General features: G+C 43.3%; 2 protein-coding genes across 2 annotated transcripts; one reads left to right on the top strand and one right to left on the bottom strand.

Moving 5' to 3' along the window:
- Window positions 1-642: 642 nt before the first annotated feature.
- LOC136423412 (uncharacterized) lies at window positions 643-9,533 on the top strand. The gene is made up of 17 exons (XM_066411554.1): window positions 643-721; window positions 1,769-2,137; window positions 2,302-2,424; window positions 2,696-2,818; window positions 3,064-3,186; window positions 3,608-3,730; window positions 3,869-3,991; window positions 4,094-4,216; window positions 4,652-4,918; window positions 5,163-5,344; window positions 5,893-6,065; window positions 6,383-6,485; window positions 6,801-6,940; window positions 7,107-7,215; window positions 7,580-7,769; window positions 8,335-8,514; window positions 8,882-9,533. Exons 1-17 carry the CDS (start codon window positions 643-645, stop codon window positions 8,950-8,952), a joined length of 2,601 nt encoding a protein of 866 aa, XP_066267651.1. The 3' UTR covers window positions 8,953-9,533.
- Window positions 9,534-9,841: 308 nt separating this feature from the next.
- LOC136423141 (DCN1-like protein 1) lies at window positions 9,842-15,216 on the bottom strand. The gene is made up of 7 exons (XM_066411185.1): window positions 14,968-15,216; window positions 14,645-14,858; window positions 12,864-13,032; window positions 12,171-12,301; window positions 11,798-11,880; window positions 11,041-11,137; window positions 9,842-10,545 (listed from the first exon to the last, which is right to left on the bottom strand). The coding sequence occupies exons 1-7, from the start codon at window positions 14,968-14,970 to the stop codon at window positions 10,469-10,471; spliced, it is 774 nt and encodes a 257-aa protein (XP_066267282.1). The 5' UTR covers window positions 14,971-15,216; the 3' UTR covers window positions 9,842-10,468.
- Window positions 15,217-15,310: the final 94 nt, after the last annotated feature.

Raw genomic sequence — 15,310 nt, 5'->3', positions numbered from 1 at the left:
CAGCAAAGACGATACATGCTTGTCTCATCATTCTACTAATCCCAGCTTTCTCACCTGCCTTTTCCATGAGTCATTGTTTGCGCTTTTGCAAACATTGACACGCTTTCCGCGCAAGACGTAGCGACAAGTAATTCGCTGGAGACTATAAAACGACGGCAAGGTCAAGGCTTAAGACAGGCCGCGAGGAGACGTCGAGCACTGGTACTGCCAACGTCTGTAAGAAACGTTTCGAGAACTCAGTCTGTGTTCATATCGTCTGGCCACGGTAAGATGATTCTTCCTAGTCCATCTTTTGAAATCGATTACAGGTATTACTGTTTCATGTATTTTTATGATATTTTATCCTGCTACACTTTGAGGTTTTGTTGTGTTTCTGCTAGTCTGTGTATCGCAAACTCCGCTATCCTAGGGCTGACCGGTGTTGGGCGGCCGCTTTAAGCGCGATTCCATCAGGCTATGTCTCTGCATAAGATGGCTTACACAAGAACTGCGCATGCCCGTTAGGGTATGGGGCCCGACGGAGCCCCGCCACTGGCTGTGATTGCCAGTGATTTTGTGAGTCTCACACAATGTCTAACATCCGCCCTTATCATTGATGTCATTGTTGGTCTTGTATTTCAGACAGAGTGACAGGAAGGCAAAATGAATCTGCAAGCTCCGCTGGGCTGGAGGATAACGGTCCTGATGCTGATGCTGGCGGCGATCACACGTACATCTGTCGGTAAGACTGCCTTATTGAACCAAGAGAGCGATAGGTCACCGACTTTTGCCGATATCGCCGTTTCTTTGTCTGCATACTAGAGACAAACTGCGTCCTAACCGGTCCACTGAAAGAGGATTCCCGACAGTCACGCACTATATAAACTGTACTGATTGGTTCTTACTTTCGCCAAACTTCGGGTGCCTTCGGGATTTGTACGGTTCCTTAGATTCATTTTAGCGAATAGAGAACAGGTTATGTTTAAACATGAATGTATGATTTTCGGGAATCTTTCAGCGGACCGAGTACACAGTGCGTGTTTAGTGCATGATTCTTGGGAATCTTTTAGCTGACCGACTACCGTTATATGTAGTCGCGTTATATGTATGTGCTCGTATGATTCTCGAGTCGGTTATTCTTTTGGCGGACCGAGCAACACCGATTTTAGCAAATACTCCGTGGTCTACCAGCTGTGATTTTCCAAACACCCTTTAACTTTTTATTACGTCACCAGGATATCAAAACACTCCTAAACGTAACTGGCTATAACGTTACCACGTACACGTTAGTTCATGCTCAAAGGGAGCCGCATGGGGGTTTTGATTAGACTCTACCAGTCTCCCCCGGTCGCTGGGAAAATAGTAGAAATTGGCCAAATAGAGTCAAATGTTTGAAGGGAGTCGGCTACGGAGAGAGGGTCAAATTCTCTCGGTTGCGAATTTGACCCTCTCTCCGTAGCCGACTCCCTTCAAACATTTGACTCTATTTGGCCAATTTCTACTATTTTCCCAGCGACCGGGGGAGACTGGTAGAGTCTAGGTTTTGATGACGAACTACCGAAACGTCTCATCGCCGATAACTCAACAAGCTTCATGCGAAAAGATTTTACTTCCCATTTAGTGAAGGCGGCTTTAGATTTCCGGTGATGACGTCTGATCTTGCTTCCCAATCCAGCAACACCTGATTATACCTTATGGTACAAGAGTATGCACGGTACCGGTACTTGATGAATATTTCTATTGAGTTTGACACAGACGTCAATAAGGTAGAAATCTTCGTTCTCCGTAGGATGTCCATCAGGCTATAAGATTTCCAATGGAGTTTGCTACAGGGACTTTGGTGATGCCAAGACGTACAGCCAGGCAAGGCAGAGGTGCGCCGACGACTCGGGGCGGCTGGCCATGCCGAAAAGCGAGGCGATCAACACGTTCATCGCCGGCCTGGCAGACGCAGAGCGCTGGATCGGGCTGACTGACGCCAACAGCGAAGGCACGTGGCGGTTCGAGGACGGACAAGCCCTGGGGAGCTATAAGAAGTGGAGCGACGGTGAACCGAATGATTCTGGCGGTAACGAAGACTGTGCCGTCATTCGGGATCCCAGCAATTTGTGGAATGATCTCTCATGCAGCGAGACCAAGGGATTCATCTGTGAGAGAGGTACGTGCTATGACTACCAGTTTTATCATTTTTACCGAGAGAACTGTTGTAATTATAACTATGCAGAGTCGGAAGCGTGACCAAGTCGCATATAAAGATATGCAACCCTACACTTGCCTAACTATGCGTCGCATATGCAGTGTTATTTGTATCTATTGATACAGACGACGATGAATGTACGGAACGTACCCACAACTGTCACTCCCGCGCATCCTGTCGCAACACATACGGCAGTTTCACGTGTGCTTGCAAGCCAGGCTACAGCGGGAATGGTGTCTACTGTTCTGGTATGCTAGTATACATTTCCTTTGCTAATTCATTGTATGTACAGTACAAGATACCAGATTGTAAATACAGCTGTACATGTATGAGATTCTTAGATGCAATGGAAAGTATCATGAAATTTCTATTTCATTTTGATTTGTAAGACTTTTAAGACTAAAAACTGAATCATAACGTTAGTACTTAGTATTCAACTGAAGTAGAGTGAACTGCAATGGTCAAATCATATATGAGTAAAGACAGAATCAATAGCTATTTGCACTTGTTCATATACAGATATCAATGAATGTACGACTGGTGCCCACAACTGCCATTCCCAGGCCTCCTGTAGCAACACAGACGGCAGTTTCACGTGTGCTTGTAACCCAGGCTTCAGTGGGAATGGTGTCTACTGTTCTGGTATAGTACCCTGTTTTTTTTCGTCCTGGTTTACCTTAGAACGGTTTTTAACAAATCCTTGATTTCGGCTTTCTAGTGAGTGATAGAAAGTGCAAAAAACAAAGCAGCTCTAGCTTTGATTTGCATCTCTTCTTGTTAACTAAGACTAGTTCACATACTTAATCTAAGTTGATTGACCTTATAGTCATGTACTAGAAATTAGCTTTAAGCACAGGGTTGATAGAATTATTCATGTATTCTCACAGACATCGATGAATGTGCAGATGGGAGCCATAACTGCCACGCCCAGGCCTCCTGTGCCAACACAGACGGCGGTTTTACATGTGATTGCAACCTGGGCTACAGTGGCGACGGTGTCACCTGTACCGGTATGGAAGGATTCTCATGACTTTCGTAGTGGACAATATATGACTAAGAGTTTCAAATAGCGATTCAACACTCAAGTAATTTTGTCCCCTGAAGATAATAAGATGAAGTTTATAAGTGATACCTTTTGATAAGAAAGTTTATTTGTCGTTTGTCTGTATAGATGATAATGAATGTACGGAAGGAACCCACAACTGCAGCCCCAAAGCCTCCTGTGCCAACACAGACGGCAGTTTTACATGCGATTGTAACCCGGGCTACAGCGGCGACGGATCCTCATGACTTTCTTAATGGAAAATATATGACTTATAGTTTCAACTAGCAATCCAATATCAAAGTAATTTTGTCTCCTAGAGATAATAAGATGACATCTATAAGTGATACCTTTTAATAAGAAAATGTATTTGTCGTTTGTCTGTACAGATGATGATGAATGTACGGATGACATCCATAACTGCAGCCCTCAAGCCACCTGTACCAACACACCCGGCCGTTTTACCTGTGATTGTGATTCCGGCTACAGCGGCGACGGTGTCAACTGTACCGGTATGGAAGCGTAATGTAACGGCGTGTTCCTTCCTGTTTTATTGTGGGTACGATATGGTAGCGGAGGATTTTTAGGTGGTTTCTAAAATGAAGCAGATATCGTGACATATGTTGTACTCTTTGCATTTGTTCTCATAGACAACGACGAGTGTACAGATGGCACCAACAACTGTAGTCCGCAAGCATCCTGTACCAACACACCCGGCCGTTTTACCTGTGATTGTCACTCAGGCTACAGCGGCGACGGTGTCAACTGTACCGGTAAGGAATAATGTCTTTAAAGTAGACATTATTTCAGATATTGGATGTTTAGAATCCATCTACAAGAGTAGTTTTGATGGAATTTTGTGTTTGTTTACGCAGACATCAATGAATGTACGACTGGTACCCACAACTGCAGCTCCAAGGCCTCGTGTGCCAACACACCTGGCAGTTTCACCTGTACCTGTACCTCAGGCTACAGGGGCGACGGTATATCCTGTACAGGTAAGGAAGTGCTGTTTTCTTGTTCCTAACCCAGACCCATTGTTGTTGAAATGTCTACACCAGTAATAATCTTGTGTCATCAGTGAGAGTATGGCCATCAACAACCACCGGAGAGAGCATTTATCAGTCATAAAAGTCATTACCTTTTTGCTGATCAATCTTCCGTGCATGCCAATATAGAAACCCATGTTTTTACATACAAAGGCTGCACAGTACTTATTTACTTACGTATACTTCTTCACATTAGGGAAATTGTTCCAGAAAAAAAAGCTGCACGAAAATTTTCCATTGTAATTGTGCAGTGCTTGTTCTAAAACACGAATGTAAGTCAGGTGCCGAGGACCATTGCAGGGCATTCTCCAATGAGTCCATTTCCTGAAAGTTATTCATTTGAGCCTGCAGACGAAACTAATATAAGAACAACTCCTTTCCCAGCCCTCGCTGATCTGGTTTTCACCGATGTGGGAATGGAGTACGTCGCCATGTCCTGGACGGCGCCGGCTGACCTGACCATCACCCGCTACCGGGTCCGGTACCAGCGGACAGGCGGCACACACCGGGACCTGCACCCCCCGCCCTCAGCCAACAACACCGTGGCCACCGTGTGGGGTCTCTGGGCACAGACAGAGTACACCTTCACGGTCACGTCTTTTGATGAGAACGACCAGGAGAACGGAGAAATCAGCGGAACTCAAGTGACAGGTTAGTCTGTTTCATGGAAATGTTGGACTTTATGTAGGAGAATATGAGTAACGTAAGAACTGTGGAGCACAAAGGAAATAGGGAATGTGGAAATCACGAGTTCAACCTGAGACGTGTGGAAGAAGGTAACAGATGAACTCCTGAAACTAAAATTAATTTTGAATGTGCAAAAAGACACCTTAATATTGATAGCCCATTGAAACTATTCACGGATAAAGGAAAACTGTGTTCTTTCGTGTCACAGCTGATGTGGAAGTGAACGTGGTTTGTGACCAGGGGCAGATGCAAGTGTCCTTCCCCATAGCGGCGCTGCCAGGTGTGGATGTGGAGAACATGCACCTGCTGAACGACACCTGCCGCGTCACCGTCGGCCCCAAACTGGTGACGGCGCAGACCGGCCTGGAGGAGTGCGGAACCATCCAAGTTGTGAGTATGAGCACGCAAGTAGCGATGGAAGCTCTGAACTTTTCTGTGGTGTAAATCATTGCCGCGGCTTTCAGCTTCCGTACAGCTACTGTATATAGCTGGTCAAGCCTGTTTATTCAGTTTTATCGCAGAATTTATATCTATAATGGTGACAAGGCGTGTCGATTGCCGAGGGTTTCGTAAACCTGCTACTTACCAAGGTCCGAGTACGTGGACTAAGAATTAGGTCTGTTGCATGTTGGAATCAAGGACTCGGCACGGTACAAGTAGGGAGTGAACATCATTATTCGTGGATCGGACGGGTCGTTAAGCCATCGGTCCCATGTTTGGGGGAACCTCAAGCATGTTATGGACCCATCACACTGTTGATAGCGATAAGTCCTCGTGACTTGTGAAGCGGAAGAGCCACATTGCTATTATCATCCAATGGAAAAGTACCATGCATCACCTCATTCATTCATTGGCTTAAAACGTATACTGTTGAGTAGTATAGAATAAATCTCTCTTAAAGTAGGTTTAACCTGAGAATTGACGTTACCTTCACCTAGATCTCGGCAGATGACAAACTCACCTACATCAACGAGGTCAGCGCCAGTCATGTGACGTACGAAAATGGCGCTGTCAGAGCCACGCCCTTCACCAAACGTTTCCAGTGTGAGTTCCTCCGTCAGTACGTGGTCTCACAGGGACAAGAGATCCTATACAACATCCCCTCCCCTCGGTAAGTCAGTTAGTTTGTTCGCTCGCGGTGACTTTCGTCGTACGATCATCGTAAGATCGCAGAGTAAGGGCATTCTCGGGCTGGATAGCCTTCCATGTGGTGTACCGTCTTAGATCCTCGTCGGTGCTTGGTTTGTCATAGCCTGCTTAGAAAGCTTTTACGACATCAAAATCGTACGACGACTTACGACGAACGTGACTGCGCCCTTATTGTCGGTCAACACCTCTGCTTTTTCGGTGTCCTGCGTCCATAAGCTCACGATGCTCCCATCTTTGAGCTGCCTGTGGTAGTGACCACGTCTGCATTTTCTCTCACAGCGTGCGGCTCATTGACGCAAACAACAGCTTCATCTTTGAGATGGACATTTTCACGTCTGCAGACTTCCGCGCTGTCTACAGCTCAGGAGACTTTCCTCTACAGGTAAGGATATCTCTTCTACACTACATGTAGTACTATGCCTGGCATGAGCGCATATTGATGTGCTGTACGTGTGTACGTGTTGTCCTTTACCCAAGTCTTGGTCAGCCATGCATGAGTGTCGCCTCCTTCTGAAATAACGGCTGCATGACACAGGCTGAGAACGCAGAAGAGTGTTTATCTGTGTTCTGATAGAAGAACAATCCTATCAACGTTATAAACCAGAACAGAAGTGTGCGTCTTTTCTTTTTACTATAAGAACATCTTTTTGCCGATGTGTAATGCCCAACGTGTCCTCCTACGTATGCTTATGATTAGGTGTTGCCGTCAGACCTTCTCTACTACGGCCTGAAAGTGAAATCGCCGCTGAGCAACCTGGAGCTGTTCGCCCAGGACTGTGTGTCCACACCTACCATGGACCCTGAGGACTCGCCACAAGTCACCATCATTCAGGACGGGTTTGCACGCCTGTGTCTGGCTATTCTGCCATTTTCCTCAATGTTATAGACATAACAACTACCTTTCGTTTCTATTCCCTTTGAGAGCAATTCCACTGTTCTTACTAGAAGATGCTGGACCATCCTTTCTTTGTAGAATGCATGTCACCATCCTTCCTTGCTACAGGTGTGACGTCGACCCCACACTGAAGAGGGAGAGCGCCCGTTCTGCCGACATGGCCCTGTACTTCTCCATCGAGGCCTTCACATTCCCGGACGCTGTCGATCCCAGTCTGGTAGGGTTTACGTCATAATGAAAGTTTCTTTGCTGGTTGGGTATTGGTAGTGATGAGGTGGTGGCGAGACAATGGTGAGGCTGTGGTGTGTTTCATGCTCTGTTGTATCTACCTGAATGATGCTCTCCATTCTCATGTTTTCTCCGATTGGCTTACAGCTGGCTAGGGGCCACGCCCACAAAAGTGGAAGCCGTGGTTAGCAGAGCTTTCCAAGGTATATTGTATGGGCCGTGGGCGAGGCTCTGCGTAGGAGAATGAGTGCTCTCCTGTATTCGAGAATGCCCGAATTGTGACAGGATCGAGAACTATATCAATCACCATACATCATGACAGTTTATCTTGCCTTTCTTTCTTTATATGACAGGTGTATCTCCATTGCACCATGGTGGTGTGTCTGAAGGATGACCCTGACTCCCGGTGCAGGCAGGGCTGCCTCCCCGCCAGGCGCCGCAGAGACGCCGCAGGAGTGTCCCGGTTCCGTCGCGGAAGCAGCAACGACCATCAGCAGTCCGTCACCGGGGGGCCGTTTAAGATCGTGAGCGGCAAAGGAACAGGTAGAGGACATCTGCAACGCTGTCTCCTCACTGTACTAGTAAAATCATTGCTTTCTTTAAGATCTATTCCTGCCGGTTTACAATCTTCATTTTCTTATCAGTATAGCAACAGATCTTCATGACGTCAATGTTCTCTTTGTGTCTCATCGATGGTAGCGCGGCACAGGATCAAATATGTACCTGGAAAGCGGATATCGATGATTTCCTTTTACATTGTGATCTAATGTATTGATCATCAAGTACGTTGCTAGTCTTGCGACCCTCTTAATTAGTGCCATCCTGAGGTAATAAATTCCAGACACATGTGTGGAATTAATAAACATGTAGGAAGACGAGGGCAACTGTGAGGGTTCACAGAGTCCTTAGTGTACTTGTCAATGTCAACTTCAAGTATCTTGATGTTCATAATATTTCACTCAAAATCTCCCATCCGTCTCATTTTACCCTTAACCTCGAGTGACTATCGAGCCTTGTTTCGTCTGCCGTGGTGATATTCAGCCAGCTCACGCCTTTGATGTTGTAAGTACATCGATGATTGTAAGCCATGTTCTGTTCCATTCTGCAGCTGGCGCGTTCCCCACCGCGGGCTCGGCCGAAGGTGTTGCCGCCTTCCCCACCGTAGGCGTGGCTATCGGGGCTGCCGGAGGGCTGATGGGTGTCCTGCTGCTGGCGGCTGCCGTCGTTGTGGTGACCAAGGGGAAAGGGTGGATCACCAAGGGCAAGGCATCTGCTGACGACGTCGTGGGTAAGTAAGGCAGGATTACTTAATTAAGGGTGGTGTTAGCGGTAAGGTGTTCTGGTCCTGATGATCAGGAAACGTTCTCGCTGTGCACGTAAAAAAAACATCAGCAAAGGATTGCGAGGATTAGTAAAAGGCAACGTTAGTTGATGGATTATTTTCTTTAATGAGAAATCTACCAAAGGTCCAGGGTATCGAATTGAATGTAAAGGTAGTATAGCCCAGTGCATCATCACAGAAACAAAGACTTTTCAGGTTCGCACAGCTGTAAAATATGGTCACTTCTCTTACTTACTTATGTACATCAATATGAGGAAATCCAGTAACCGTTCAGTCCCATGGTCTAAACAGTATTGTACATGTCGTACTTCAGGGGTGGACAACCACGCCTACCAGATGTGGGGAAAGGACAAGCCCGAGAAGCCTGCTGCCGGGCCAGAGTAGACATCCTCCCTCCATGGAGCCTCAGGCATGCCTGTAATTAGTGTAAACTGTGACGAAGCTGTAATCTCGTAGCAACCCTTTTGCTCGTGTTTGATAGGTCAAAACTAAGTAGGATATTTATCTAGCACCCTACTGCTGCCATTCATCAACTGCAGACTTTTCTGTATTACATGCAGACGTATTCTGTGAGCACACTTGCAGTATGACTTCGATCAGGAAGGTGTATGATTCCCTTCAGTAAGGGTTACGAAGTGTCAGCGTCATGGCTTGAAGAGGTAGAGATGCAGTATTTTCTCTGTTATCTAGTGTGATATCAGGTTTACGACAATGTTAGTTGTAGGAAAACTCCTTACTCAAGAATTTTATAGGAATGAAATATTAAACATGAGCCAACTATACCCATAAATATGTACAACTCCTGTGCATAGCATTCACACAAGTGTTGATGGGTAACGTCAAAGTTTAACTGTACCAATGGAAGGACAATATCTGGATTGTGCAAATACTTCAGTTTAAGCATTACTTTATATACGCTTTTCGATATCCAAGGTCTAATCAATAAATCAGGTGTGGTTCATGTATTACTTCATGTGTCCTTGTTGTCCATGTATCAATATAAGTCTTGCAGGTTATCTTTGGCCTGATCAGTCTGAGTTCAGACCCGTTCAACACAACCCATCTTCCCCAAATGCAAAGAAAGAACTTGAATACACAATGCCCATTCATAACAGACACTAGTTCTTATGTAAAGGCATAGTCGAGATTTTATTGCATACACCTCCAATATAGAGAGATAACAACAAAAATCAAGACTATCGTACAACCAATGGATATACCAATGTAGGCGTAGTACTGACACTCAACATTTCAAGGGGAGCATTTTTTGGGGGGGGGGGGGAAGGGGGCTGCTGTCTTTAAAATCTGACCCAACAATACATCAGAAAGCAAGACAGTGTTGAGCTTGAAACACGAGAACACAGAAACACAACTCAGGTTGCTACAGAGGAGTGACGGTCCCATCGTTTTCTATTTTTCTTCGGATAAAAACAACACTCCAGCAGTATTGTCCGGCCATGCATCTGTAACTCATACATGCAAACAAACAAACATCAAGGAACAATTGGAAGATACAAGCTTTAATATTTTAGTCCTCTGAGTTGACAAAAAAGGCCACTAGACGTTAGGCTTGAGGGATAGTCATGAAGCGACAGCTACAAATAAAACACTACGTTTCATGAAGAGAAAGGCTACCACCATCAACAGAGCAGTGTGAAACAAAAAATTCATAAAACATAGATCATGCCGAGGGACAATCTCATATAGCCTACTACCTGTTTGACAGTGAAACTTAGATTATAGAAGTACCCGACACAAGTATTCAGATAGTTCTTGTCTGTCCCAGAAAAACACAGAGTAGTCTACTGGATAGTAGATTCCTCTTGCCAATATGAAAGTCCTATATTTTTTGTTCTCTGCAGCACCAGTTTGTTATCCCTCGGTGCTTGTGATTGGCTGGTCAGACAGTTGTGCTCCTCCCCTGAACAAATGGCTTGGCCCATTCTACAAAGTCATCGATCAGCACAGGCCAGGCACCTGTGGGGGAAATAACAAACAGTAGAGTCAATTATAGTGTTGAGCAGTTGAGTGGAAAGGAGATGAATAACAAAGTAATTTCAGAGTGCTATTGATGCACACAAGTTTAAAAACCAACATGCATGATTGCAATAGCCTGGGTCCCATCCTCCGAAGTAACCCTTGGCTCAATCCGTGGTTTGCATGCAAAAAGATTGCTAACAGTTTAGTAACCGGTGGCTTAATCTTTTTGCTTGCTAATCATGGTTAGCAAGCGAAAAAATTGCTAGCAATTAATATAGAGGATGGAACCCAGGCTATGATTGAAAGTATTAACATAATAGTACATGTAGTGTGCTATTCACAAGTTCAGCAGCTGTGAAATCCTTTGTTCTTAAATATCAAGCGATGCCAGAGTTGCTGCAAGGTTGCTGTACCAAAAACCACAACACTGTTGTATATATACATATATATACTGTTGTACATAGTCTATGAAAAAAACGTTTTTGTACAAACCTTCCTCATCATAGTTACCCATGTCGTCTGCAATCATGTTACTGAAGTCTAGCAGCAAGTTCCATGTGTCCTTAGGTATGGACCTCTTGTGATGCTCCTGGGGCAAGACAGGCAATTTCAGCATTTGTCATTACACAGTTTATTTTTACATTCATCAAATACATTCCACTGACACTATGTAAAAAAAAGGGAAAAGTTATCTCAAACAAGTTTAGGTCACTGAAGAGCTAATCATCCACTGGTCATGACAGGATAAACAGACACTATGTACAGAATTTACAGGCTCATTAGAAAATTCTCCTATCTCTTTTTGACAAGCACAGTGAACAGTGGACCACAGATTAACATCCCAGCCCTAGGATTGCGACCCTTTCCGGTAGCGTGTGTCAGGTGAGAAACTACCAAGGTCTTTGTCTTGAGGCAAGGTCACTAACCACTGGACTTCACACGCTACATACATGTACATGTTAGTGATCCCCATATCATAGAGCTTTTCCTGTTTCTGAACTTTTGCCATCTCATTGTTTGTCCACTGCATACACTTTAGTATCGCAATGCACACATTTAGCGAAGGTGGCTCTCTATCCTAACATCATATGACATCATACCAAAAGCTTTAAAACAAATAGCATTGACGGCCAATCTGGAAAACAAACGCATTAAAAGTACATACACACGGGCATAGGCATACAGAGGCATCTACACATAAGGCAGGGTGCTCATCCAAAGTTTTAATAGGACAAGAAATGAAACATACCTTGAGAAATCTTATCCAAAGATCTAGGAACTTGAATTTTCCTGCCAGAACTATGTTCCAGTAGGCAATGGCCATCTCCAAATCTGTAAGAAAAGCAACCAACCAAAAACAACAGTTAAGTACACAAGCATCTGTATTGTATAGATAGCAGAGTTGCTTGTTACGAGGTACATGTACATGTAGTGTGGAACATGTTTAAAACTCTGGAACTGGCCCCAATATAACCTACTGTATATTCATATGCCAAAAATAGAAAACTATGAAAAGTCAAATTCACCTGTCCTTCAAACAGATGACACATGAGATTGTTTTGGTACATGTACATCTAAACAAAAAACAACAAACAAACAAACAAACAGATAAACACACTCACCCATTCCTTTCTGTCCTGGGTTCTTTCCAAAGGTGAAGGTGAACTGGTAGAAATCTTTGAATCTGCTGGGCTCCTTGAGTTCATTTTCAACCATGGGAAGTTTATTCTTTAATTTCTCCATTCCATCACACCTGCATGACCATATACATGCATGAATATACATGAATACAGACACAAACATATATCAATATCATAGATAGGAAAAAAATACTTAATGGCTATACCTGATGCAAAAGATGACCTGTAGCCTTTTTGATGTTCAGATATGTTAATACTAGACAACAAAATACTACGGAACATACAATGCTTTTATTATTCCTTTTATTGGAATTTGTTATAACACAATATTGATTTTATGTACCTTTGCAATGTGTTTGGAAGATTTGTATGATCTAGATTTTGCTAGCTGATAAGTGTTGATAGTGACTACCCCAAACTAATATACTTGTAAGGATATATTGTGGTAGCACTAAAATTTTATCTGCTACGGTAGCATAAAAAAATGATAGCACCAGTGCAGGGTTAAGACAGTTATGATATTCACAGCTTCATGTAACTTACCTGACTAATACATGAGCTTAACCTTTAGCACTCTGAAGTAGCTGTTTGGCACCCAATTCTCTATTGGTTACAGAGTTAGGCAGTAGGGAGAAGGTTAAACCAAAGAAAGGCATTATGAATGGCAGGACTCACCCTAACTCTGTCATTCCTTCCATGAATTCCTTTTTAGTGAATTCACATTGTGTTGCCGCTTTAAATTTCCATGCTATGGCCAGAACTGCTCTACTGGCGGGGTCCAGGTTCAAGTCATCGCAAAATCTGGCCACCCCCTCCACTCCAATCTTATCTTCTTCATGAGGATCTATAGGAGAACATAAGGAACACAAAGTAATGACAAGACAGATATTTGTATTAGCTTTATTTTCACATATTTTGAGGTGTACTTTCCACAAATTCAGGATAATATACATTTTCAACGTACATGTGGATTACTACTGTGCGGACAGATTTTTTTCGACCGCAAACTTGAAGCACCACAAAAATCTCTTTTACCGCAAAATCAAGTCCCCACAAAAATAAATGAATCTGCAATTATACCTATAACTTCTACATAAAATATATAGCTTCTACTATAGTATTGGCACATTGGACTTGTAGTACTCGAAGTCTTTTGAGAATGAAAGAATTAGAAAAAGATGCTTTTGTTATTGGAGCCCCTTGGCTCTCACATTATAGTGATCATTTGCAAGGAAAATCAGCAAAATAATACAAATATGAATGGTTTATTTCAGAAGGTAAAATAATGCTCAACAGTAGCAGTCAACGGACTGAATTGTTGCTGTAGCATTCACATTAAAATTCATCCACATCATTACACAATTGAATACGAAATCTATGATACAAACACACATTAATTTTTAAAACCATTAATTCTTTAAGACAATATACAAAGATCTTAGAGATAGACATTACATATACGTATTAAGCAAGCGGACAATGAATGGTACGGCACTGTTGCGATATCGGTTTGTATTGCAACGAGGATCGTTAAGTTTATGCGACGGTCTAGTTTGGCGCCTACTAATGTGACCTCTGGTGGATGGCAAAAGGTGTTGGAAATGTACAGATTGACTAAGAGTGTTCGCAAAGTTCGTGACCAGTTGAAGAGGACGTGTCTGGAGGGAGGGTAGACCCAAGTGAACACAGGCATCAGTGTAAGACGTGTAGTCCGCGCCCATAATGATCCGTACAGCACGGCGTTGGACCTTCTCGATTACAATCATCAAATAGTGGGATATCAAAAACGTATGACAATCAACAGACAAGTTACATAGGGTAAAAGAATGGTAGTAGCAGTACCCTGCTAGATTTAGATGTTGACTCAGATTGACAGAAACTGAATATGAGACCAGTACTAATAGTGTAAATGCAGAAATGTTTGCTGTGATTTTTGTGGTTTCCAACGTAAACGCTTTACCACGAACTTAAAGTTAAAACCAACACGAAAAGCCGTTCCAATTTTTTTACTGTAGAGCTACTATTATAAATTCAAACGTGAACTTAAAACCACCTCGAATACTCCATTTTCTCCCTACTGCAAAATTAAACCCATGCGAACTAAAATACATTTACAGCATTCATCAAAATTCATCAAATGACATCAGGGGTGGACTGATGATATTTGCTTGTACCTGTCAAGCATCAGTTTTCAACTATTCCTGAATAGTTGAACATCTATTAAGGCCACAGCAAGTAAGTGTTATGGATGACTTAAATGTCAACAACATCCTTGGAGATAAAGTTAAAATCAGAAGATAAGTGAAGTTCACAAATAGACTACAGTGTATCTGATCATGATGTTCTTGCTATGTTCTAGCCTGTTGCTCAAAGATGAGTCAACGATACAAAAATATGACATGACAATGGTTGATGTTTTAGTGTTCAAATCAAGACAAAACAGGCTCTCTACCCACCTTTATATCGGTTGAAAAGCTGCTCGAGCTTCTTTCTGTCGACGGCGGGCTTGTGTTCTCGGTAGTACCCTTCTGGGTTCTGGAAATAGTTGTCGGAGGCGATGTCGAGTTTCCAGTCGTTTTGTGACAAACAGTAAATGGCGGTCTTTTCACCAGTCTGGGTAAAGGCGATGAACTGGCGGACTTTCTCCTTTTGCGACGATTTCAGCTTGTGCTTTGAACGATAGAAAGGTAGTGTGAGTGGTGTGTGTGACTTAGCGCTATCAAATGACGTGAATTATGATTGTAAGGAGGAAAAATACCAAGAATTGCGCAGCTCATACCATCTTCCCATGGAGTTCCTTGTTCAACCTTAGCCAACACTGCGCAAGCGTTCCAATAGAGGTCAGAGGTTACCCAAGATATCACTCCAAATTTCAGGCGATTTTGATCAAATTTCGCTAAAATATGCTGAGAAATGAATATTGAAATATCCTTAGATCGATTGCGAATGCCCATTCATTTCCCTAACGTGAGAATTGTTTGAAAACCACCGATAATTTCCACCCGAACGTCAAATCTGACGATCGGCAACACCAATGGTTGGGCAAGCTCAACATAAGAATTTTGAGGGGGAGAAAATTTCATTGCCATTTTTTTCTTAACGTTAAAAAAAGTCACAAATCT

This window comes from Branchiostoma lanceolatum, chromosome 17 (assembly GCF_035083965.1).
Source record: "Branchiostoma lanceolatum isolate klBraLanc5 chromosome 17, klBraLanc5.hap2, whole genome shotgun sequence".
Lineage (NCBI taxonomy): Eukaryota > Metazoa > Chordata > Leptocardii > Amphioxiformes > Branchiostomatidae > Branchiostoma > Branchiostoma lanceolatum.
Note: the sequence above shows the minus strand (reverse complement) of the source record. Positions and strands in the feature narration are given on the sequence as shown.

Bases quoted from the DNA above. Each gene is read 5' to 3' on its own strand.
- LOC136423412 (XM_066411554.1), top strand. From the start codon at position 643: ATGAATCTGCAAGCTCCGCTGGGCTGGAGGATAACGGTCCTGATGCTG. The intron at 4,217-4,651 runs GTAAGGAAGTGC...CTCCTTTCCCAG, and splicing joins CGACGGTATATCCTGTACAG to CCCTCGCTGATCTGGTTTTC. The intron at 8,515-8,881 runs GTAAGTAAGGCA...GTCGTACTTCAG, and splicing joins ATCTGCTGACGACGTCGTGG to GGGTGGACAACCACGCCTAC.
- LOC136423141 (XM_066411185.1), bottom strand. The intron at 12,302-12,863 runs GTGAGTCCTGCC...ATGGTCATGCAG, and splicing joins GAAGGAATGACAGAGTTAGG to GTGTGATGGAATGGAGAAAT. The intron at 10,546-11,040 runs GTTTGTACAAAA...TTTCCCCCACAG, and splicing joins GGGTAACTATGATGAGGAAG to GTGCCTGGCCTGTGCTGATC.